The sequence below is a fragment of the Vigna unguiculata genome, chromosome 7, assembly GCF_004118075.2.
Source record: "Vigna unguiculata cultivar IT97K-499-35 chromosome 7, ASM411807v1, whole genome shotgun sequence".
NCBI lineage: Eukaryota > Viridiplantae > Streptophyta > Magnoliopsida > Fabales > Fabaceae > Vigna > Vigna unguiculata.
Genome location: NC_040285.1, coordinates 27,648,205 through 27,675,130, shown reverse-complemented (window position 1 = coordinate 27,675,130; position 26,926 = coordinate 27,648,205). Strand labels below are relative to the sequence as shown.

The 26,926-nt window shown below is 30.9% G+C and overlaps 1 protein-coding gene across 1 annotated transcript; it reads right to left on the bottom strand.

Annotated features, from left to right (window-relative positions):
- Positions 1-24: 24 nt before the first annotated feature.
- Positions 25-8,178, bottom strand: LOC114191076 (serine/threonine-protein kinase BLUS1-like). The gene is made up of 19 exons (XM_028080238.1): positions 7,327-8,178; positions 7,190-7,234; positions 6,834-6,915; positions 6,639-6,707; positions 6,146-6,316; positions 5,987-6,052; positions 4,899-4,967; positions 4,752-4,820; positions 4,402-4,679; positions 2,186-2,322; positions 1,981-2,078; positions 1,874-1,912; positions 1,723-1,782; positions 1,456-1,557; positions 1,278-1,329; positions 1,130-1,185; positions 891-955; positions 746-797; positions 25-582 (listed from the first exon to the last, which is right to left on the bottom strand). The coding sequence occupies exons 1-19, from the start codon at positions 7,863-7,865 to the stop codon at positions 517-519; spliced, it is 2,115 nt and encodes a 704-aa protein (XP_027936039.1). The 5' UTR covers positions 7,866-8,178; the 3' UTR covers positions 25-516.
- Positions 8,179-26,926: the final 18,748 nt, after the last annotated feature.

The window sequence follows — 26,926 nt, the reverse complement described above, 5'->3', positions numbered from 1 at the left end:
GTAAATAGAATAGTAGAATGAGAATATTTTAGCATGCTGAGTTTAATTTGATACAGAACCTATTTGATACAACAAGCCTATACAAGTTCAAATCCGATATAGTTTAAGGATAATAATAAAAAGAGTTCAATATGTAGTAGGGGTGTTATTTCTGGCACGGGGTAATCCCCACAACTTTCTTATGAGTTATCACGAGAATTCCGGATTAAACTGCAAACATGGGACGTTGCAGAAGGATACAGAAGAGAAGCTTATTTACATCTGAATTTTTAAATGAAATAAATAATGAGATTGACTATGACATATCATTTGCACTAGCTGGGCTTAGATAGTCACAAAGGCTTATTGATATTGAACACAAGCAAGGCTGGATCAGAAATATAAATGACACTTACCAAGGACTATTTCTCCTTCGGTAAACAGAGAATTGGAGTCCAAAGCATGATTGATCACTCGCCTGGATGTACATGTACATCGTACATGTACTTCATCAAAGAGGATCATAATTATCAACCTTCATGCATATTCCTCTCTTTCCCCATTTTGTTCTTGGCTGTAGACAGCAGCTACCTGTTGTTGTAACTGTTCAAAGCGATAACCAGATCGATCGTTAGTTTCACAGGCACCTTCAATGCTTCAATTTTAAATGGATTCAGCTTGGATATGAAATTTATGTAATCCAAGCAAGTAGCAGAAGAAAATCCAGAACAGATGGTGAAATATAAAATCTTGTACAGAAACTAACCTGCACGTATCTTAACTTCTCGTAAGTTAGTTCATCAGTCAAATTAATCATCCTGATAATACAATGACAGAAGGTGTGTTAACTTCGTGAAGCAGAGAGAAAGGGTGACCAGGAAAGCATATTTTATGAGCTGATATTTACTAACCGAGATTGAAGTTCTGAAATTTTGGCTAGCAGCATCAGTTCCCTCTCTGAAACTGCTGTGTCAACCTGTAAAATGACGCAAATGCCAGGTAAGACATAAAGCTGATGAAAAATCAGTGTTCTACTGCAGGTTTGTCACAAAAAAAGGTGACTAGCTCTGAGCAGAAAATTGACATACACAGTAGTTAATAAAAATTACGCGAACAAGTGAAAAGAATTAATCTAACGAAATTTGCTTACACTTCCATTGTTTTCTGAATTGCGAGGCAATGGTGGCAACTTTCCATTCTGAGAAGCTGAAAAAATTGATTGTTTTGTACTCGTTAGTTCATCCAATATTAAGGAAAAAAGATCCTCAAACATAACCAATGAAAAATCCTTCACTCACCATCAATTGCCTCTGCGGATTGCAAGCCATTCAAAATATTCATTATAAGATCCTGGAATTAAAGAGAACTTTCCAGTATGATTATAAATTGGTAGAAGTTACATTTTAAAATTATCAGTTTTTCAGCAGACAAACTCAAGCAAATTATGTCATTGCTCGAACTTGAAGCTTCTCTCACCTGTTGAATAGATGTCTGCTGGAAAAGATTATGAAGATGAGGCACTAGAAATGATGCAGGAATATTCATATTGGCAGAATCATTGGAGGACTGACCAATTGGCTGAAGAGAAATACATACAATGAAAGACAGAGAAGTATTAGTTATCGAATACAATAATAAATGAAACATCCCACACAAGTGTAACCAACCAAAGAATCCAAATATTCAAAAAAAAAAAAGATGTTACTGGAATTTGGGTATAGGGCCAATGGAAATTGTACAAACCATTTGTTTATAATCCACCATCCAATCACCAACACTGGCAGATTTCCTCATTGGAGACCCCTGCATGTAATGTAAGCGGAAGATAATGTCATCCGAGGGATAAGAAAAAACATCAAAATATAAACAATAATCAATTACATCATCAACCAACCTGTGACGATCGGCGTGAAACTGAACTTACAGGAATATCCTACGCAATAACATGAAGTCAGTTAAGGTTGTCGAAAGGGACAAATTGATTATTAAGAAAAGGCATACCTTCACCAGATCTAAATTTTCTGATGTCACTGAAAACCGTCCTTTGATTTGCACTAGATTAGCCTTATTAGACTTATCATCCAAGGAATCTCTGAATCCTAGCAAGAATTGGGGAACAGAATCAACACCGAGATTTAAGATGGCTGATTAAAATATACTAGAACTTGTACAAATAGCCTTACGGTGTACATGATGATTCAAATACCTCCAGAAGATTTTATTGGTGCGGATAAACTATTTGCTGAAGCTCGGTTTGGAAGCATTAGTGGACCACTAAAGCTTGGAGCTCGTCGAATATCACGATTACTTTTCTCACCTGACAACTGATTTTCATTCTCAAACCTAAAAGAAGTAAGAGCATTACAAATCTTAACAAGCCCAAGATCACATGAAAACCTCGGTCACCAAGCAGCATAAAGAGCGGAACAAAAATGCACACATTGGATTTATTCATTCAAAATTAAAACTACACATTTTACAGTGCATTTATGGACAACTCGATAAATATAGAACGGGTAAAGAACATTATTCAGAAAACACGCAAATTACAAAGATAAATTTTGAACTTACTAGAACTCGGTAAAAATAAAATAAGCATGATTGTCTTGTTTATAGGTCACCACACATAGTTTCGAAATTAAAGGCTGTTTCACACTATCAATGCAAATTCCAAATGGAGAATGCGTCCCAACTTGGCAGGCGTTTGCACACACATGAATCAACTCATGTTGATGCGAGTTACACTCACGCAACTTTCCAGTGGATGACCATTGGATTATATTATCATAAAATCCAGTACATCCAAAGCTTTTCAATTGGTTGTGCCACTATGATCACACAAGAATTACTGTAGAAGATGCAGTAAGATTTTGAGGAAAGTGCAACACAATGAAGGCAGGTAACTTGTGGGTAGTAATAGATTACAAATTAAATTAAAGTTCTCTATACATTTATAATTTACTAAATTACAGGATTTGTCATTGATACAGAAAAAAACACAAGCTATTCATGAGTTTTAAAAGTAAAACCTAAGATTTATATAACAAATCTGAATTCAAACTTTGAGCTTCTTATTTTAGTATCTCAAAAACATTTAACAAGTCAAGCTTAAAAAGTTAACCGTTTTAGAGCCTTACTATCTCCATTGCTTACACACATGAAGGGAATCACCTTACGGTACTCCCTATAAAAAATATTTAAGCATAATTTATTTCTATGATATTCAACAACTACGACAATAACCAATCCATTTTATATTATGGTTCACTACAAGAATCAAACATCATCATAATATTCTATTGTGAGTCATGTTTTTAGGCAAACCATTGACCTCTAAATCCTTCCAATGATTTTACTGTTGTCTATCTTAGTTTCCTCTAAATTAACAATAGGTTTACCCTCCAGCTGATCCACTTTCCGTACTAGGGTATATACACATGCTCAAACCAAAAATCAATGTGGAACTGAAATGCTTTGAAAGATATAAAGTACAGAACCAATATAACTAACTCATCCTCCTTTTCATAGGAATTTTACTTTTTAATCTTTTACAATATATACAGTTTATATTCATGATCTTATTTTACATAAAGGTAACTTCTAAATGTTATTTTTGTCCTTGAAATTGAGAAATTTATTTCCTTGATTTCTAGGACCAATACTTCCAACAAATTTAGCAAGCACAAAACAGTTCCAATTCTCGGTAGTCAAGGCAAAATAAAAAGTATCTAAACTTGCAAATTAAGAAAGTACCAGGTCATGGTCCTATAATTTATATAAAGCATTACATCTTCAATAATAAAACATTAAAGCCTACTATTTTTCATCTTTCTTCACTAAAGAGCCTAAAATGCACAAGGTACGATGAGTGGCGTGGAAGAAAATAGCTCCCTGGCTACTAAAACAATACAAAGGTAAAGGCATTATATAATAGGAACCATTGCCCCTCTTACAACTTATTTGAGGGAAAACAAGGTAATAAAGGAATTTTATATTGAAAACTATCCTTGTTTCCTGTTTTATGCCATAAATTTAGAAGTTATAAAATGTCTGGAAGGGTTATATTGAAATTTTGCTCTAATAATTTTAACTCTTTAACCCCTCGTTTTTGGAGGGTAAGCTTTGTTACTGTAGTAAGCTTGCCACTTGTGACCTAGGTCACAGGTCCTAGGAACAGCCTTGCAGCTTTCAAAGGTAAGGCTGCATACATGTACCCTACTCAGACCTTCACTGGGTGGGAGGCACATGCACTGGACCACTTTTTTTACCCCACATTTCCTTTCCCTTTGATCATCAAATATAGGGAAGGCAAGTTATTTCCATTCCTTCCGTCCCTTTCCTTTTCTATTCTATTTTCTCTCAAACTACCAACACCAGCCTAATATAAAAACAACAAATATATAATTTGAAAATACAATCTACCTTTCAAATGCACGCCCTTTCTCAGATAAAGAATGACCAAGCACTGATCCTGGCACCAGGGGTCCACTTTGGGTTTTACCAAGTTTCACTGATTGTGATTTAATCTTGCTTGTTCCGATATCATTCTCTAAAGTAGAAGATGTTGTTGCTTCAGCCACTGATCCATTTCTCTTCTCACTCTGTGGTATGTCGTTACTACCTACTTGTACTGCAAACTCATCTTGTTGCAAGTTATTTGAATTCTTTTTGTCAATAGAAAACTGGAAATCACTTGTACCCTGTCATGACAAACAACAAAGATTTTAAAAATCATTTTTGAGATATAGAAAGTTTAGAACAGTTGACCAAACCTTGTAAGAGCTGAAGAATTTGTTTTCATCTTCTTCCCTCATCTCTGCAATATCATCATCGTCCTGCATCTGGTAAAATTGAAGACATTTGTTCAGGTCAAGAGAAAAACTAGTCAAGTAAAAACAATCTAAAAGAAATTAGCATACCAATGCAGCTTGAGCTTTTAAGTCATCAATATCGAAGTTCCATGCACTAACTCCCCGATGATATTCACTCTAGAAATTAAAATAAATAAGTGGATTAGATTTCAATGGTTATAAAAGTAACAAGGCTATTTTTCCTTGATATACGTGTTCTAGGATTTTAACTGAGAAACTTCAAAAGCCAAGCTTCCGAAATAAATGGCTATCTTTCAATCTCAATTGCAAATGCCTTTTTCAGGACTGGGACCAATTGCATAAATTCCTCTCGTTTGTAAAGACTAAAGAGGTGTAATAAACTAGAAACTGGAGATTTTCCAAGGAAACAATGCACAAGCAGGAAAAACGTAATTTTATGACAGAATTGTTTATTTATAATAAAGCTTTTTATAGAAATGTTTTTCAAAAAAGTACTTATTAACAAAGAAAATTTCGTAGCAAGGCAAATAAGCAGGAAATCTTGGTTATTGTACATAAGTGTTGAAATGGTCACCTCAGTATTTTAGTTTGCAAATTGATAAAAATAAATGTTCAATTTTGGATTTATAATGAGCAATTTAAATAGTGATGCAAGGCTACTTTTAGCTTTTGATTGAAAATTTCTCAAAAAATAACTAGTAAAGTTTAATTGAGATATAGATAAAAGATGAAAAATGAGGATAGATTGAAAGACATGGCTGATTAAGAAGATTGAGCATATATATAAAGATAAGAGAAGGACAATTTAAAAAGGTTGATAGAGAAATTCATAAGTCAACTGCCGGAGTGGCGTGAAAGATGGATATCCAAAGTAAGAAAGTGAGGAGAATGAGTGCCACTCTCCAAATTGTGTGTTCTAACTTACAGTACAAGAGTAAATCGAAAAATGTTGAAGCAAGATCAACCAGAGTTATACCATTTTAAGTATGTAATGCACTGTACCAATCAACCAAACTTGAATATGCTATCAAGGTTTCAAGCAGAAAAGGAAACCAGTATCAAGGAAAGGGGAGCGGGGTAAACTTGGATAACATCAGTCATTCTTGAAAATGCTCTTATGGCTCATTGACTATATATCTCATCACGTGACAAATAAAATTTAATATCAGCCTTACTTGAGATATAGCTTCTTGTTCTGCAGAAGGCATTTTCTTCAGTGCTAGCTGAGCTGCATCTTTAAGCTGCAAGGTTATTGCGTTGTCAAGCACAGGAAAAGAAACTGGTTAAGTGAATTTATATAACAGACATGCAGTGAAGTACACATGACGTCAAACCTGGAGGGATTTGACACGGTTCCACAGTGGTGGTAAATCAGCAAATAATTTCTTAACAGAAAGTTCCGGAGGCTTAGCTTGTCTGAAGAAGGAGTGTTTAAGCAACTTCTCCACAGATGGCCTCTTTGTTTGATCTTTAACCAGGCACATAGCAACCATTTCCTTAAAAGACTGGGCACAACTGGAAATACTTTAATTAGACTGCTACTACTCCAACTATAATAATAATGATTATTATTCTTATTATCAGTAGTGAAAGCACAAGGATGGCATTTCCATGTGTCCACGTATCTATTACGCTAAATTTGATATATTTTAACAATTCATCTAATTATACATTGACAAGAAAATTAAATTGTTCAATATTTTTTTTATTGTGTCTGTTTAGCAGAAACATAGTCACTATCATGTTTGTGTGTTCGCATTTAATAATCCTTGATGGTAAATGCATTTAATACCGAAGTATTGGTCTAGGCAGAAAGAACACCCATACCTTGGAGAACTTTCTGTCACGATCATAATCAAGCCCTGGAGGTGCATTCTGAATTGTCATCAAAAGAACCTACACAAAAAACTAACTGTGAATCCCTATTTCATCCGCACACCACAACAAATCACAAAAACCTACAACCCAAAGAACATAACCATTCTGAACACGCTGCAGCAAATAAATACCACTTTGACAAACCTTCATGGGAGGATACTTGGAGAAAGGTGCGTGACCATGAGCCAACTCCAACGCCGTGATTCCAAAAGACCAAATATCCGCTCTGTCAAACCCAACACAATTCAAACAAACAAGAAACCAAATTTCTGTCACAATTAATCCAAACCACCAAACAAAACTTAGGTAAAGTTACTAAAGTACTTCCTATGTTTCTTCAATCAGAATTAGAATTGGATTTTATTTAGTAAATACGCATGATACGGTCCACACTAAAGGTCAACATAAATTAACAAGCTAACAAGACTAAACTCCAATTCCAATCAAACAACACTAAAAATCTCCACGTTTTATCCAAAAGAAAAAGAGCACTAACTGACTTGAAATTATATCCGGTTCCAGGCTGCAGCACCTCCGGCGCCATCCTGCGAAAAAACATGAACACTAAAACATGAAAATCATATAACGGAGCGCAAAAAGAGGAACAGCAAAACCGTAACCGAAGCGAGTGAAGCACCAGCAGGGAGTTCCGACGAAGGTGTTCCTGGAGCGCTGGCGGTCGCCGGTGTCGAACATGCAAGCGGAAACTCCAAAGTCGGCGAGCTTGACCTGGCCGTTGGAATCGAGGAGAATATTCCCAGCCTTAACATCGCGGTGAATGTGTCCATGTCGGTGGAGGTACTCGAGCGCCTTGAGAGTCTCCTTGAGGATAGATCCGATGGCTGCCTCTTCGAATCCTTCGGGATACGCCGCCTTCATGAGGTGCAAGCAGGAGCCCTGCGCCATAAATCCCATGACCACCCACAGACTGCGGTCCACGACGAAGGAGCAGAAAGCCCTGACAACGTTGGGATGCTCGATGAGGCTCATGGTCTGCGCCTCCCTCCTTATGTCGTCGAGATTGCTGTTGCATCGATCCAGATCCAGACACTTGACGGCGACCTCCTCGTTGTAGGGAAGGTAGATTGCGCGGTAGACGGTGGCGCTGGCGCCGTAACCAACTTCTTCTAGAAGCTTGTAATCGGCAGGATTGGCGGAGTAGCTTCTGCTCCCCATTTGAAAGTGAATTAAGTGAAGAAAGACCTAAATTGACCCTCAGCTCTCTCAGTTGACCCACATCAATTGAATTGAAAAGAGTAGAAGAGAGTATGGAGTATGGTGGTGCGTGCGGTAATAATAAGAATATGAATAAGAATAATAAGAATAAGAAGTAGAAGATTAATAGAGTGGTGAAGAAGAGGAGTAGAGGCTTAGGAGTAGAGAGGAATGACGGTGAGGGGTGGGCACACCAACAAAACAACAACGCCCATTTCTAACGCCTGACATGTTCCTTCTTCCTCGTCCTCTCTCTCCTCTCCGCTTCCGACTCTTCCAATGGGACCCTCCACTCTTTTTTCACTTTCTACTGCCCTTAACTTTTCCCAATCATTCTTCTCTATTTTTTTTTTTTCATTTACTTTACCATACTTTTTTAATTATATTTTTCATGCCATTGCATTTGAGTCTGACTAAACTTGTATTTATGATCGTGGAAATATGCATGCAATAAATTTTTAAAAAAAATCATAGATTTTTTTAGAAAGATATATTTTTTTATTCAATTTATCTAAAGTTGAAATGGTGAAGTCAGAAAAAAAAAATGTATATTGACATTGTTAAATAAAAGCATATTATATCGTTTACCCGGACAAATTGACTTTTATCGTATTCATTGTAAAAGTTAATATACGTTATCTTTTGTCGTTCATATCGATGCAAGTGGATAATTTTTTTTTTCTTTTATGGTTGATAATTTGTTTTAAAATTAAGTAAAATATAATAAATTATATATTCACGGTTAAAAAAAATTATTTTTTCATTAAGAAAGAAAATGTGTATTGCTTTCAATTTTATTCGTTAGGTTATTTTAGAAAATAATATATGAACTAAGGAATATGAATAGTTGTGTTATTTATGTTAAAATATCTTCATTGCTTTTTTTTGTATAGTACCTATATTATTATATAAAAAGATTTACTTTTTTTATGTTCACATTTTTTTAATTTTACTTTTAGTTAATTTTTATACATAACTACTGTTTTGTTTTAATGTTTTTTTAAATTAAATAAATAAAAATTAGTTATAATTATTTGTAATTATAATTTTATTATTTTTTGTTATTATAGAAGTTGAACACATGCGCACTATTGTAAATAAAATATTTAAGAAAAAAATGTTATTATTTCTTTTGAGTTTTAGTACAAAATTGAAAATGTAAGCAAATAAAAGAAAAAAGATTGTCAATTAATATTCTTGAGATATTAATTAACTTTCTTGTGTATTAAGTTGACTGTGATAAATTATATTTTAAACTTTTAAATTTGAAATTTAAAATGAGTGAAAAAAAAACACAAAGGAAATAATACATTATATACATAATTTTTTTAAAGAAAATAAATGAAAAAAATATAACATTTAATCATGAAACACAATGTATCTTACTCTATGTGACTAATGAAAAAATTGATAGGTCTAATTTTTTTTCATATTATTTTGTTAATCAACTTTATAAATTAAGAATATGATAATTTCCAACATTTTAGAGTGTATAAAATAATGTTTAAAATATGTCCATATTGTTTGTTATAATGTGCAGAGTTTATTTTCGGTTTAATTAGTCGAATGGTTTTCAATTTCGTTTAGACGTGTCAGTTTGGTACTTGTTCTTAAAAAAAATATAAATTGCGCCACAATTTTTGAAGAAGTACCACAATTAGGTCATTTTAGAAAAAAAAAATATTAACACCATGTGCCACGTAGCAATCTCTCATTTTTTTGTCACATGTCAAATCCCTAGTGTGACATGTGGCACACTGTTAGTGTCACGTGACAAAGTATTGTCACATGTTAGTGTCATTATCAAATGTCATTGTCTTGGTATTTTTTTATTAAAAGTTATGTTATAACATATTACAATATTTTTTTATTGTTAACCCATGTTCGGTTATTTATGACTTTTATAACTAGTAATTTTAATGTAAATATCAATACTTATTTTTGTAAGTCATTTTTAATGACAAATATCAATATAATATTCATATAAATAATAAAATTCATTTTAAGAGAAAGACAATATTTTTTCTATTTTTGAAAAACAAAAGAATTGAGACTAATTTGGATCAAGAGGACATGATATGTGAAGACTAAATTGAATCAAATATACATATGTGGAGACTAAATTAAGACAATGGCACTTTAAAGTGACACTGACACGTGACAGTACCTTATCATGTGTGACACCAGAGATCTAACACGTGACAACAAACAGAAATTAAAAAATAAATAACTTAAAAAAAAATGAGACTGGCACGTAGTACACGGTTAACATCGTTAATAATTTCTTTTTTGAAAAAACTTAATTCATATATTTGTTGTGTTAAAAAGTTATAGCCATATCAGAAACGTCTAACAAGTTAAATTTTATAAATATTTATATATTAAGAGATAAACTATTTACTTTGAATTAAGTAATAGTAGTTAATCAAAGACCTTCTAAAAGAAAATTTTTATTTCCATCCGACAAAATTCAAAAATATGTTTACAAAAAAAATCACAACTTAGTTATTATTACATTAAATTGATTAATAATAAAAAAAATGTAAATATAAATACTAAAGAAACTATTTCTAATTAGGACAAAGTAATATTACATTTTGTATCAGAAAAATTAAGAAAAATAATTCTGATAAATTTAAAATTCATTGAAATAAAACAATTTATTTGGATGAGAAAATAAAATAAAAATTACAAATTTAAAGAAGTATTTCAAATAACTAAAACACTAAAATTTGAAATTTACTCTAAAAAAATTGGAATAAATTAAAATTACACAATTAGTCACCTATTTCTTTATTAGATGTGTCAAATTGACCAATAATCTATGAACTGAGTCCCAACATTGACTCAGATAAATTAGCAGTTTTACTCTTTTTACATATTATATTATATAAATATACGTATCGGAAAAAAAAGTAATTTTAATATTTAAATTTTACTAATATATTTTGTAAATTTTAATTGTAAAATGCATATTTTAAAAATAAATTTATTTCAAAAGAGAAATTTAAGTATTTTATCCAAAAATAAATAAATTGAAATGATAGATATTTTAATTACTCTATCTAGACAAAATATTTAAAAAATCAAGAGAATTTGATTAAAAATAATTCAAATATTTATGTATTCCAACTTATTGAAATTGTCGAAATCTTTAATTCAAATACACTAAATATTCGTTTGAGTTTGCATTTTGATCTTGAACGTTTAACGCGGACTTAATTAAGATGCAAACTTATGAAATTTTAATATTCATATTACAATATGAAATACTATGAGTTATATAATTACATTATGAAATAGTATTAGTGTTGAAAATTTGTAGGAATTATGAAAACATGAGATATAAAATATATGATAGATATAAGAGATGTAAGGCCCATTTAAAATCTTTTAACTTTTCTGCCCTAAAGTTAGTGGACTGCCCTTGTAAGTGGGCCTAAGGCCGGCCCAACGTATAAAATCCTTAGGTCTGCCCTAATTCCACTCTCACAGAAACGCAGCAGCCATCAACCCTTTCTCCCTCTCACAAAGAGCTCTGCTAGGGTTAGGTTTTTCGCCATCTTCAAACTAGCTCGAAGCTGTGCTCTACTCCATGTAAGTACTATGCTAGCCTTTTTCCGTCTCCATTGTTCGTTTCGTTCATTTCACAGCTAGGGTTCCAAGTAACCCATGTCGTGCTTCTGTTTCGCTGCCTTTTCAGTTCTTTGTCCGCTCCTTGAGTTGTTGAGCTCGTGCGTTCTGTCTCGAGGGCGTATTGGGTCGTTTTGCTAGCTTAATCAGGTAAGGGAAGCTAGAACTCTTTTGTCTAGTGAAATGATAGTGGTTTTGGTGGTGCTCTATGATGTTTTTGTGCTTATATGTGGTTGTAATTGTATGGCATGATTTGTGTGGTGTTTGAGCATGAACTGTGTTGATAGCAGCGAGGAACAGTGGCGAAGTCTGTTAAACTCGCCTAAGCGAGCCTACCTCGCCTAGGCGAGATTAATAGGGACTCGCAAGTGTATTTCTCCACGAAGGGTCGCCCAGGCGACCTACTGCACTTTTGGGCGAGCGAGTGTCTCGCTTAGGCGAGGAGGGTCTCGCCTAAGCGAGAACGCGCGCAAGGTTCTAATTCTGGAGGTCGAGCTCTCGCCTAGGCGAAGGGAGCTCGCTTGAGCGAGAGTCCTCCTCGCCTGGGCGAGACCCTTCTGCCTGAGCGAGATGCTGGGCGAGAAGGTTGTGGGAATTGATATTTTCTTTGGTTTCAAAAGTGGACAACATGCTTGTATGAGTATTCTTTTAAATTTATGAACTGGATGGCCTTTGTGAATGAGGTGATGTATGAGTTATGATTTGTGGGCTTTAACGTGATGTGAGCATGATGATTGTATGAGATGATTCATGAAATTGAAATGATGAGTTGGTATGAGTTCAACATGAGATATGAAAGGGTTGGCATCAATGTGACATGGTAATGGTATGAGACAGAGCTCCATATTCTGGGCTTGAGAATAACGAGTTGGTAAGGTTTGGTTGGGAATACGTAAGACGTGAACAATGAGAAATTGTATGAGATGTATATGTAAAAGTATATTGTGTGTAAGCATGCCGAATCTGTTTGATTGATTTAGAAAGCTTGGTCCGTGTCAGTGCGTAAGTCCTTGGGATCTCTAGGTGAGATTCCCAGGGTCGTGCTTCAGTGGTCGGGACGTAATCCCATGACCCCTGTTAGTGGGTGTCCATGATGGTGCCCCATCTGTATAACTAGGTAAGGATTCAAGGTAAGGTTGCATCCTGACACCCTGAGGAGCCAGTTAGTCTCACCTAGAGCGGACTGACTCCTGTGGTGAGGGTAGTAGGAGGCCTGAAATCCATTAAGGGCTAACCTTGTGGTGAGGGAGATTTGATTCATCGTAACACTTGTAACATATGGCTCAGGATCGAGCAGCTCAGGGTCGAGCAGAGGTATCCACCACAAGTGCAAGCATCCACTGAATCCAACTAAGTTATACGTATCCGGATGAGTCGAGTCGAGTCATAGTGTATTGATTGAAGAGTCTTAACATGCTTGGTTGTTATATGGATATGAGATGATGAAATATAATTGACGGTATGATGAATATGTTGATTGGTTCTAGCTTACCCTTTTCTTCTTGGTTGCCTTGTATGTCGTGTTCTATCTTTGCGATGATCATCAATTTATTGATGGGAGCAGATGCGAGGGATCATCGTGGTCATCAGGGAGGAGGCGACTCTACCGCTTAGTGTTCTTGAGATATCTTGAAGGCTATGGCCTATGTATTCGTTAGTCTTTATGTGCTAGTATCCCAGTAGACTTTTATGATACTCTTTTATCTCTTGTGGCATCGTGGTGTGCCTTATCTTGTAAGGTCTTACGTTTAAACTCTAGAACTGCACTGTTATATTATAATTATGTGACGCTTCCTTTAATTACGCTCTTTAATTAATTGGGGTGTTACAAGAGATATGTACAAGAGAAACTTATTATTTATTTTATTCGTATATGTAACAAAATATAAAATCAAATGACTTTTACGATATTTTTTTTTTATGAAAATAAAGTCATAAAATTATTGATCCGAGAATTTCCCTTTTTCAAATGTAAATTCTCAAACGAATGTTTATTCTACTAACTAATTGAATAATTCATTTATTAAATGATTTTAAAATCGTTTAAAGTAAAATAAATTGTTTAGAAAAAAAATTGAAATTTAAAAATTTTAAGGAATATTTCAAATAATTAAATACTATAATTTAAAACTCACCCAAAAAATTCGAAACTTCACAACTAGTCTCTCCGTTTTCATTCAGGTTATACAACGTATACGTACTAAAAAAATGAAATTGTTAAATATTATTTAAATATTTAAATTTGACCGATATAAATTTTTTTATTTTGATTTTTAAAATACATATTTTTAAAACGATTTTTTATCTTAAAAAGAGAAATTTAATTATTTTATTTAAAGAAAAAATTAATATAAAAAATATTTTAATTACACTATCAAAATTAAATATTTAAAAGAATTAATAATTAAAATTAATTTAAATATTATATATTCTAAAATTTTGAAATTATTGGAATCCTTCATTCAGACATAATATAAAACAAGATATAAAACAAAATATTTGATTAGTGTGAGTTAATTATCTCATTTCTATAATATATTTGTGAAGTATAATCTATATCTACTTGAAAATATTCTTATGCTAACACAATACATTATTTTGATATGTTGTATTTGGTAGATTATTCCATGTGAAGTGGAATATAATATTTTCATAATTTAATTTTAATTTTAGCGATAACTCTTATTTTTATTGTTTCTTTAGCATTTAAAATATTCTTGCGAAGTGAAAACACAGTGTAAAGACTCCATGATAAGTTTTTCCGTATACTTTTTGAACTCCAAGTAGCAAATATTGTTCCAAATCAAGAAGGAGTGTATATGCAATCGAGAGACCGATACTCAAATTAGGATATGTGTGAAATGGTAATAAATCGACTTTTATCTGCTTGGACTTGTGTCAGGTGCATAATCACCTTGGTTGACTTACTTAATGCTTTGCTAATTGTTTAAACTCAACCTTTTATAACTACAATTTATTCTTGATCGGTTACGGATCTCTAACAAATATTTTGGGATATCAAAGTTTTAATTGAATTACTCTTTTTGTTTATTTTTTCGTTAAAAAATATCAATTTGATTCTTTAATTTTTTTTTTTTAGTTTCAATTTAATCTGATTTTTATAAATTGATGCATGGTCATTTTGGTTAAATTTCTTGAAATGGAATAAGAATTTTTCATCAAAGTTGACACTAGCAAACCATCATTTATTCACTGTTTCAATTATGATGAAAAACCTTTGATCTGATTCAAAACATTTAACAAAAAATGACAAAATTGTATCATTTTTTTTAAATTATGACTAAATTCAGAATAAAAAACATTGGCATACCAATTTGATATTTTTGAATGAAAATAGGATCAAAAAGAGTAATTCCAATTTTTTTATATCAACTAGTAAAAACATAATATTTACTTTTTGTATAATAAAAAAATTAAATTATAATTATTGTTATTATTATAATTATAAAATTAAATATAATTTTTTTTATAGTTTTATAATAATTAATTTCCATTTATAATGGTTAGTTTTAAAAAAATAGTCAAATAAAAAATGGTTAAATTAAGAAAATGACCACTTAAAAGATAATATTAATAAAATAATTTATTTTATTTAAAAAAAATATTTAAAATATAAAATTGAAAAATAAATATGAACAACAAAAAGAAAATTCTTTATATATAATTTTTAAAAAAATATCAAATTAAAAAATATACTTAAAATTAGAATGATATGAGACATGTACTTATAATAGTTTCAGGTCAAGTTAATCTTGGTTATATAAGTTAAGATGATATATATATATATATATATATATATATATATATATATATATATATATATATATATATATATATATAATACATAAAATATATAATGTTATAGTAAGAACAAATTAAAATATAAATAACATTTTCGAGAATTTTAAAAATATGTAAAAAAAAAAAACTATTCTCTATTTATTTCTTTTTGTAAAAATAGTTAATTTTATCTTTAAGATTAATATTAAAGATTAACCTTAAAGACACATTTTATATTTAAGACATATCTAATTTATATATATATATATATATATATATATATATATATATATATATATATATATATATATATATATATATATATATATATATATATATATATATAACTCTTACCATTTTAGATGTTAAAATGTCTTTATATATCAACATTCATTTAAGTTTGCATTTTGATATTGAGAATTTGATACGGATTTATGGAATTTTAAGAGTCATATTAAAATATGAAATATTATGAGTGTTGAAAATTTGTAAAAATTGTGAAAATATGAGAGATAACATACATATGACAAATATAAGAAATATATTACAACTGTATGAACTTGTTATTTTATTTTATTCATATTATTTTTCTTTATTATATATATATATATATATATATATATATATATATATATATATATATATATATAAATAGAATATAAAGTCAAATGAATAGCTTTATATGAATTTTTACGAAAATAAAGTCACAAGATTATTTATTTGAATTTTTTTTTCGAATGCGGATTTAGTCCGAATACAGACTTAAATACGAACTTAAACGAATGTTTACTGTATATATAAAATTTTGTCGAATTTATTGATTTCGATAAATGTTCAGCAAAGTTTCACCTAGTCCATTTGAGATAAGTCATTATTTTTTATGTTTGATAACCCCAATATAATTTACCAAATAAACAAGTTTAAAATATATTAATAAGAAATAAATTCTGTTTAACATAAAAGCAAAATCCTTAATGTAATTAATTTAATTTTTTAACAAATTGGTAAAAAATCAACAATGAAATTACATATTTAAAAGTAAATTAATTAATATTTAATATTTTTCTTAAAAGAAAAGGTACTTTACATTATAGTACATACGTTTCATTTAGGTTTAAAGATGTACTTTATATACATTTTCTATTAATTGAAATTGAAACACTCACTCTAAGACAATGATTAATTATAGTGCATCCAAAATCTATATTTTTACATTATATCACAGAATCATGACACATCCACACCCCTTTTACCTTTTTACTTATAAAATGAATATTTTAATATAATATAATATTTTATTAAATAAAATAAATGTAAAGTAGACAGTTGTAATAATTAGGGTGTTATTATTTTTTTCTCTATATATAGAAAATGAGACATTCGTAAAAATTTGTTGATAAATAGTGTGATGATTATGCCCAAAAACTTTTTATAATTAAATATTTGTTGATAAATATTATAATTAACATTTTAAAATTTTAAAAGAATATCGTTTAGTAAACAAATTGATAAATGAAATGTCCAATACTTTTAAAATTGTACGCAAAATTGTATATTTAATTAACATCTCTCAAATTTATATTTATTAATTTCAATATATATAAGAAAAACTTATTAAATGAAGTACTTTAAGTAATCAAAATCAATTTTTTTGACAATATTGTGAACGCGCATGTGAAATTATTTTATGACGTGAGTAACAATATATAGAGAATTATTGTAATTGTAACTGTAATTCTTCTATACATCTAGTTATACAATAATATATATATATATATATATATATATATATATATATATATATATATATATATATATATATAAACAAATATGAAATACTTTTAAATTTTCTTAAACATATACTTTATTCACTCAATAATATTTTCAATATTATATATGAAATCTTTGCATAATCAATATCAAAACTTCTTTCCTATTATTATTCATACCTGTTTTTTTGTCATTTGAAAAGAAAAGTGAAAATGTGTTTTTGAAGTGGATAGGACTTTTCTTAAGATATGGTTCAATACATAAAACTTTTTTAAGAACTTTGTTTAAGTTTTTGTAACAAATATTTTGAAATTGGGTTATTTATTTATTTATTTTTATAATTTTCTGTATGCATTTTATAAATATTAATCGTATGACAGATACCTATGAAATATAGCATAAAGAAGTTGTGTTTAGATTTGTTTTTTTATGGAACGATGAAGTAAAAGGAAATTATAAGAAAAGGAAGAGGCAAAGTAGCTTTTGATTTTGCTGAATGAGTAAAACCATATATTTTAATTTTAGGAACTTTTCGTGAAAGTATTTTGACTGTGACGTTTTATTAAAGGATGAAGTATTGAGTATAGATCCATTTAAACACACGAGTCCAATTTTGGTGGTTTACTTAGATGGACTCAAATAATCAAATCATTTATAAAAAGAGGTATAGAGTGTAGAAGTTGAAGATTATATTCGAGACTTTTATCATTTGTTTATTTATTTCTCTTAATTGGAAGGAAGGAAAATAAAATCATTGTATATATTATTTAGTATGAGATGAAGTATCTATAACTTATAGATTTTTTTTTCCATGTTTCATAATTTTAATTTTAATTTTTATAATATAATTATTTATTAAATTTTTAAAAATTAACAGTTATTTTTATATGTTTTCTGTAAAACGATTTATCTTTTTCTTTATTAACAATTTTTTTTCTCATATTTTGTCTATTCATTTTACTTTATTTTTAATAAATGTAAATTTATTTTACATATTAACTTAATAAAATTATAATATCATCACCTACTAATATAAGACCTGAGCCTACTTTCTCATTTATAGCCAATGTGGGACTTAGACTTACACTTGGATTCCTAACAATCTCCCCCTCAAGATTCCCAAAGCGGAAGCATTCCCAACCACGAGTACTCTTTTTCTGCACCGCCGTTCTTCTTAACGGAACACGCTTACCTGAAATCCTTACCAGGAAGACTTTCAATACAAGGACCATACTACATTCGTCTGAGCCGGTTTTAACCATCGGCTTTGATACCACTTGTTAGGTCTATAGAGAGATTTCACTGGAGAAAACAAACACCAATGAGACCCGAGTCCAACCACATAAGGGATTGACACCACTCTCAACCCAAAACCTTAAAACGATGAGTTTACAAGTCTTTAGTCTTATATAACAATCAAATTTTGAAGAGTATAATTCATACTGTTATGATTTATTTATATCTTATAATTTATATATTAGTAAGTTTTATGGGATGACTTTGGGTGAATGACATTGATTAAACATTATTCATGAATTATTATATACTCAAATCATATGATTTTGCTGTTACATGAGAGTAATGAGATTGTCAATTTTTTTTTTTTATGTGACGCATCTTACAAATTTTGAGTAAAAAATAAAGGTATTAGGTCAGTCAGTAGATTAGGTTTGTGGTGTCACGTGGTCCAAGTCCTTTGTATGAGGATCAAAATAGTTGCTCTCAATGCTAATGTAGTAGCTCCATATTGTCACTTATTTAGGTTTTAACTTTAATGAAATGGAAGAAGTATATAAGTATATTCCAGTTTTTATCAACTTGGGTGTGCTTTCATTACTGTTGGTTGATGGAATATGTTTTTGTTTCTGGTGATATTTATTTTCTTGAATTTTAATTATGACAAACTCCTGAAATTTTGGTAAAATAGATATGTCTTAAAAAATGTAAAATAAATGTTTAAAACAATATATAAAATAGTAGTTTTGTTTAATATACAAGATAGAATGTGTACAGTGTCAGAACCAGACTTGTTTTCTTCGTGAGTTTAACATTGGAGTCACTACAAATTCAATCTAGTTCAAATCATCATATAGTTAAAATTATTATAACTGGATTTAATATAGTATATGTTTTAAACGTCAAAATTTCATCATGGTTTTACTTTGAAAAACATCACGAAAGATTATGAGAGCAAAATTTATATAAATTGATTTTGATGTTAGAAACTGAGTTTATAAGACTATCGAGGTTTTTAAGATATATTTTTTAAAGTATGTCGTCTTCTTCTTTAATTGGAAAGTTTAAAAAGAAGTAAAACATTTATAATTAACAATTTCATATTCTATTATAGGTTCCACTGTTAGTAATTTTGGGTCATGCATATATATGATACATAATTAAATGTGTTAGAACCATTATTTATAAAGCCAAATAATAAAGTGATATGACTAAATTAAAGATTTGGTTAAAGGCATATGTCATCAAAATAAATATTGTATAGAGATTAGTTAGTAATTTCTAATATGATGAGGGGCCAAATTAGAAATACTAAAACTTAAGTAATTCAGTTTATAAATGGTCGTGTCCCCTCCTGAGAGCACACACAGAGTCATAATGTACTTTTCCTGTTGCTTTCTCTCTATCCCCATCAAGAGAGAAAACCAAAGGAAAATCAAGGTGCTCTACAAGAGGAAGATGAAGATCACTGCGCATATAGGAGTGTTCTAGTATTATCGTTATCAACGTGCTCTACAGGAGGAAGATCACTGCGCATATAGGAGTGCTCTAATATTATCGTTATGGCCAATTCAGGTACGCTTCCGTTTACTATTTACAACATGATTATCAGTATGGGTATGAGATATTGTTTATGAGTTTATGATTGATTATTAGAATCAATATTAGGATCATATTGTGCGTTTATGCTTACATGTGGTATTAGACCCACCTATACTTGATTCATATTTGTCTTTGATTAATTTAATTAATTTCTATTCAGAACCTTAAATCCCTAATTCTGAAACCCTTAATTCCAATTTTGTTTTTGGGATAAAAACCCCAAATTGAGAATCCTAAGGTTTGAAGTAAATTATTTTAATTAATTTTAAATTTTGGGTTCAAGACATTTGAACGTAAGGATTTATATTTTAGAATATAAATAATTTTATTTATTTATTTTATATATTTTTTGGTTGTTTAATATATAAAATAAATATATTTGGTTTTGGCATAAATAAAACCCCAAATTGAGAATCCTAGGGTTTCTTAAAACCCTAATTGAAGTAAATTATTTTAATTAATTCTGAATTTTGGGTTCAAGACATTTGAACATAAGGATTTATATTTTAGAATATAAATAATTTTATTTATTTTATATATCTTTGGTTGTTTAATATATAAAATAAATATATTTGGTTTTGGAATAAATATATAATCAAATTTTGGTTTTGTTTAATATTTTAAATGAATTAATTGAATCAAGAAGTCACCAAAATGACCTCTCTTGAGTAGATAGTTCGTGAAAAATGTTAAATGTTGGTGTTTATGTACGTTCATGCGAGTATTGATCGGCCCAAAGGAAGATTAATATTTGGCTGGATTGCATACACACTTGTGATGATAAACATGTGATAATTATAAGGATTTGTTTTGTCGATGATAAATTAATCCAAAGATTAGTTTGTTGTTGGACGTGCTTTATTATCAGTGTTTGATCATTACAACCAGATACCTCTAGCAGGTTAATATTACTGTCCAAAGACTTGATATTAATGGTGCATTGGGTGTTTTGGGATGGGTTAAACCATTATTTGAATATTTTTATAATGATTTATTTTATTATGTGAGCATAATAAGTTATTCCTCTAGCTTTATATATATAGCTTCATAGTTGCTTCTGTATCTGCCAATGAGAATTCTGTTCCGATCCTCAATGGAACAAATTTTAAGGACTGGAAGGAGAATATTGAAATTATTCTTGGCTGCATGGATCTGGATTTTGCGTTAAGGACTGAGGAACCCCCTACTCCTACGGCGAAGAGTACTCCTGAAGAGAGAAGGGATCATGAGAAGTGGGATCGCTCAAACCGCATGAGCATAATGATCATTAGGCGCGACATCCCAGAGGTGTTTAGGGGCACTGTTTCTAAAGACGTTACTACTGCCAAAGAATTCCTTGCTGAGATTGAGAAACGCTTTGCAAAAAGCGATAAGGCGGAGACAAATACTCTTCTTCAGAACTTGATCTCCATGAAATATCAAGGCAAAGGAAATATCAGGGAATATATTATGAGCATGTCTAATATTGTCTTCAAACTCAAGGCACTAAAGTTTGAAATCTCAAAAGACTTACTCATTCATTTGATGTTGACTTCTCTTCTTGCACAGTTTAATCAGTTTAAAGTATCTTATAACTGTCAAAAGGATAAATGGTCTCTTAATGAGATCATTTCATATTGTGTGCAAGAAGAGGAAAGACAAAAGCAAGACAAGACAGAAAGTGCTCATTTTGCAAGCACCTCAAAGGCTAAGGGCAAAAGAAAGAGATCGAAGGATCCCAAAGAAGTTGCTAAGGGTCCAGAACAAAAGAAACAATCTCAGGAAAGCAAATGTTTCTTTTGCAATAAGATTGGACACGTAAAGAAGAAATGTGACAAATATCATGCTTGGCATGCAAAGAAAGGGTTGCCTAAACTATCGGAAGCCAATTGATTCTAAAAGATGGATATATGTTGGAGATGGCAAATCGGTGGAGGTGGAGGCTATTAGGCATTTTAGGTTATTATTATGTACTGTTTTTTTTTTGATTTGAAAGACACTTTTGTTGTACCGTCATTTAGACGGAATTTAATTTTAGTTTCTTATTTGGACAAATCCGGTTATTCTTGTTCATTTAGAAATAGTAAATTTAGTTTGTCTTTTAATTCAAATATCGTTGGAACTGGTTCACTCTTTGCTTATGATAATCTATATTTGCTTGATATTGTGACCACCTATAATGAAACCCTCAATACAAAATCTCATGGTACTAAACGTAAAATTGACAATACTCAATCAGGAGCATTATGGCACAAGCGCTTAGGTCACATCTCTAAAAATAGAGTTGAACGACTTATGTCAAATGGAATCTTAGAGTCCATTGACTTCACAAACTTTGATGTTTGTGTTGAATGCATTAAGGGCAAACAGACCAAAGCGAAGAGATTAGGTGCATATAGAGCTTCAGACGTCTTAGAGTTGATTCATACGAATATTTGTGGGTCATTTCCTATACCTTCTTGGAATGGTCAACAATACTTTATATCATTCATAGACGATTACTCAAGATATGCATACTTATTTCTTATTCATGAAAAGTCACAGTCTTTGGATGTGTTCAAATATTTTAAAGTTGAAGTTGAAAATCAACTCAACAAAAGAATTAAGTCTGTTAGATCTGACCGTGGTGGTGAGTACTATGGCAGATATGATGAATCAGGTGAATAGCGTCCAGGACCTTTTGCCAGGTACCTAGAGGAGTGTGAAATTGTCCCACAGTACACCATGTTGGGATCACCCAGTATGAATGGTGTAGTTGAGAGACGATCTATATGGTGCAACCAAAAAATTTTGTGTCGGGAGACCCAAAAAATATGGTTTGCAAATTGATTAAATCCATTTATGGACTAAAACAAGCATCCCGTCAATGGTACCATAAATTTCATCAAGTAATTATCTCATTTGGCTTCGAGATGAATCTTGTTGATGATTGTGTGTATCACAAGTTTAAGGGGAGCAAGTTTATTTTCCTGATCTTGTATGTTGATGACATTCTGCTTGCCACTAATGATATAAGCATATTGCACGAAACTAAGAAATTTCTGTCAAAGAATTTTGAAATGAAAGATCTTGGTGATGCCTCCTTTGTATTAGGAATTCAGATACACCAAGATCGATCTCGGGGTATTCTAGGATTATCACAAAGGAGCTATATCGATAAAGTTCTTAAAATTTTTAACATGCATGAATGTAAATCTGGGGATACTCCAATTGCTAAGGGAGACAAGTTCAATCTCAATCAGTGCCCAAAGGGAAATTTGGAAATTGAGGAAATGCAAAAGATTCCTTATGCGTCAGCTGTAGGGAGTTTGATGTATGCCCAAGTATGTACGCGTCCAAACATAACATACATAGTTGGGGTTCTAGGCAGATACTTAAGCAATCCAGAAATGGACCATTGGAAAGCAGCAAAGAGGGTTATGAGATATTTAAAGAGAACAAGAGGCTATATGCTCACATACAGGAGGTCAGACCAGTTGGAGATCACTGGGTTTTCTGACTCAGATTTTGCAGGATGTCAAGATAGCTTAAAATCTACTTCAGGTTATATTTTTATGTTGGCAGGTGGCGTGGTTTCTTGGCCCAGTGTCAAGCAAACCCTTACAGCTTCATCCACCATGGAAACAGAATTTGTAGCATGCTATGAGACATCTAATCACGGGATGTGGATGAGAAGTTTTGTCACAAGGCTGAAAATTGTGGAAAGCATTGAAAGACAACTTAAGTTATATTGTGACAATAAATTAGCTGTATTAATAGGAGCTCGACTAAGTCGAAGCACATCGACATTAAGTTCCTAGTTGTTAAAGAAAAAGTACAGAGTGGACAAATTTCCATAGAACATTTAGGGACAAACTCCATGATTGCAGATCCTCTAACTAAAGGACTTCCACCCAAGGTCTTTCATGAGCATGTTACTCACATGGGTGTTTTACAGTTTGAGGAATATGAGGTTTAGTGGGAGATAGTCATTTTTTATATGTTTTATGTTCTATGTTTAATTTCTTGTATGCATACATTAAACTTTCAGACATATTTGGTTATTTATATATGTGGTTTTAATTTTACACTTTGTACATTAATTTTTTATATTGATCTCATTAAGTTAAAGTTTGGACCAGTTGAAAATAAATGTGTATATACAGATCACCTTCACATAATTTTTCATGCTACACATTTCATGATGAATCCATGTCATTTGATTGTGTCAGGATTAGTGATCATTATTGGTTTTAGTTGCGATTGATGCAATGAAAAACTGGTTTGGTTCTACATACGGATATAATCAATGGACGGGACTTTTGGAGTATGCTCGAGTAATATAATGACAATTTTGAGCTCATAAAGTCTAACACATTTATAAGGTTGTAAGTACATATATATTTGTGACCAGTGGGAGATTGTTAGTAATTTTGGGTCATGCATATATATGATACATAATTAAATGTGTTAGGGCCATTATTTATAAAGCCAAATAATAAAGTGATCTGACTAAATTAAAGATTTGGCTAAAGGCATATGTCATGAAAATAAATATTGTGTAGAGACCAGTTAGTAATTTCTAATATGATGAGGGGTCAAATTAGAAATACTAAAACTTAAGTAATTCAGTTTATAAATGGTCGTGGTTCCCTTCTGAGAGCACACATAGAGTCATAACGTACTTTTCCTGTTCTTTTCCCTCTATCCCCATCAAGAGAGAAAACCAAAGGAAAATCAAGGTGCTCTACAGGAGGAAGATCATTGCGCATATATGAGTGCTATAATATTATCGTTATCAAGGTGCTCTACAGGAGGAAGATCATTGCGCATATAGAAGTGCTCTAATATTATCGTTATGGCCAATTCAGGTACGCTTCCGTTTACTATTTACAACATGATTATCAATATGGGTATGACATATTGTTTATGAGTTTATGATTGATTATTAGAATTAATATTAGGATCATATTCTGCGTTTATGCAACCAAATAATATCACTTTCAACTAAAAAAACTTAAGATAATAAATTTATAAATTGGTTTATATGATATTCAATTTTCTCATATTTACTTAATAAGAGATCTGAATTCATCGAAATTCTCAATAATAACAAATCATTTTTCACTATTTCTTATAAATGATATATGTGAGAATCTAGAAAACGGTTAGTATCGATGGTTTTTAAAAGATGACACTAGAACATTTTATTAATAAAATGTTAAAGTTATAAATTAAATTTATATTAATTGAATTTCATTTTTTTATTAAATCTCTAAACCTCCCCACTATCTCATCTCTAGATTTCTAACTACATAACTACATTTTTAATCATTTTGAAGATTTAAAATCATAGGATTGCAATCTTTACGCATCTACACGATCAGATTAAAGAATATAATAAGTTTACTTTTTATTTTTTTTAAAGTTATTTTAGCTCTTTGAGTTGCTTGTGAAGGGTTACTCAATGCATGTGACTCAATTATGATCAAAGTGAATTTTTGTTAGTCTATGATCATAATTATGTGCTTATATTATAATTTGGAGTTTATAATTAGGTCATATTGTGAGAAATAAAGCTCTAAGGAGCAACTATGATTTTGAAGGTTGTTTAACTAAGATAAGGGAAGCTGATCTTAATTCTTGCACTTTGATTTAAATTGACTGAATTGATTGTTTGGTACCCTTTGATTTGATTTTTTTAATTAGTATGTTGCACTTGATTGATTTGGTTTTATGTGTGAAAATTGGTTGAATGAGTAACTTGTGATTTCATATTAATTTGATCTCTAAGTTGTGAAATTGGAGTTGAATTGTGGGGTGGTATCTTTCGCTTCTAATGAGTCAATTGAAATTGTCTTTGACTTGAATAAAAGATAAGATCACTCATTAAAGTTAAACATATCATCTGTTATGCATATTTGTATGGTTGAGTTATGCAGACTCATTGGGTAGCCAAACTTCCGCTTAACTAGTGTTAAATATTCGAGTTTGACAGAGTTAGGAAGGAATTGGAGGTTGGGTGAGTCTGCACTCGTTGGGTGCATTTATCTTTATTTTGTTTTAGTGTTTGACTCATTGGGTGAGCCATTTAGTCACTGAATGAGTTTGTCAAATTGTTATTTTGGAAATATGATTTGAATGCTGGAGAATCTATTGTGGAATTATATTACTCTAAGGAAGTGTGATGGTTTAAGAGAAATAAAAGTATATGAATGGGATGAAATGATTGGTATTATGATTTGTATGCATGATATGAATGTGGTGCTTCTAAGAGGAGTGCCATATTGTGAATATAGTGTTATGCATTAAGTAGGAATTCTCATTGTGAAATCCTTCTACCTTTACTAGACTCATACTCATATAGTGGATGAGTCTAACTGGTGAAAGTTTAGGGAAGTTCCTATAATGAAAATTGGACGATCCCTTTTCTAGTGAAACTATAAGTGAATTTATCATGTCATAAGAGATTGAGACCATATAAATCAAGATCAGTCGTGACATTTCTTTCATGATCTCATGACAAATCCATGATTTCTAGATTTCGATTCAATGTATAATTTTGGAATTGAGTCAAATTTATCATTACTTTACCCTTTCCTTTTCTGGTTGGTTGTTATGTTTCTTTTGCTATGATCATTGTTATGGCATGAGCAAATGAGCTTGTAGGTAGAAGTGAGACAAAGGATTCGATTCCAGTCATCGGGAGTATTCAAGTCACTTCTTAGATCTTGCCTTCTGTATAAAAGTTTCCGCTCCAAATTTTGACTCCATGTATAAATCCAGAGTTGAGTCTAGAATAAGTATGTCTATAAGTATATAAAATGTGTTGTTTGTGTATATGGAGATTTGATTTATTTGAATGTTAGTGGAATTATATAATATAATTATGACATATGGGGTGTTCAAAATTATCATTAGTTTACACTTATTTTTTCGATAGATTATTATGTTCTATTTTTGATATATAATCTTGTTAAGGCATGAACCAATGAGCTTGAAAATGGAAGTAAGACTAGAAA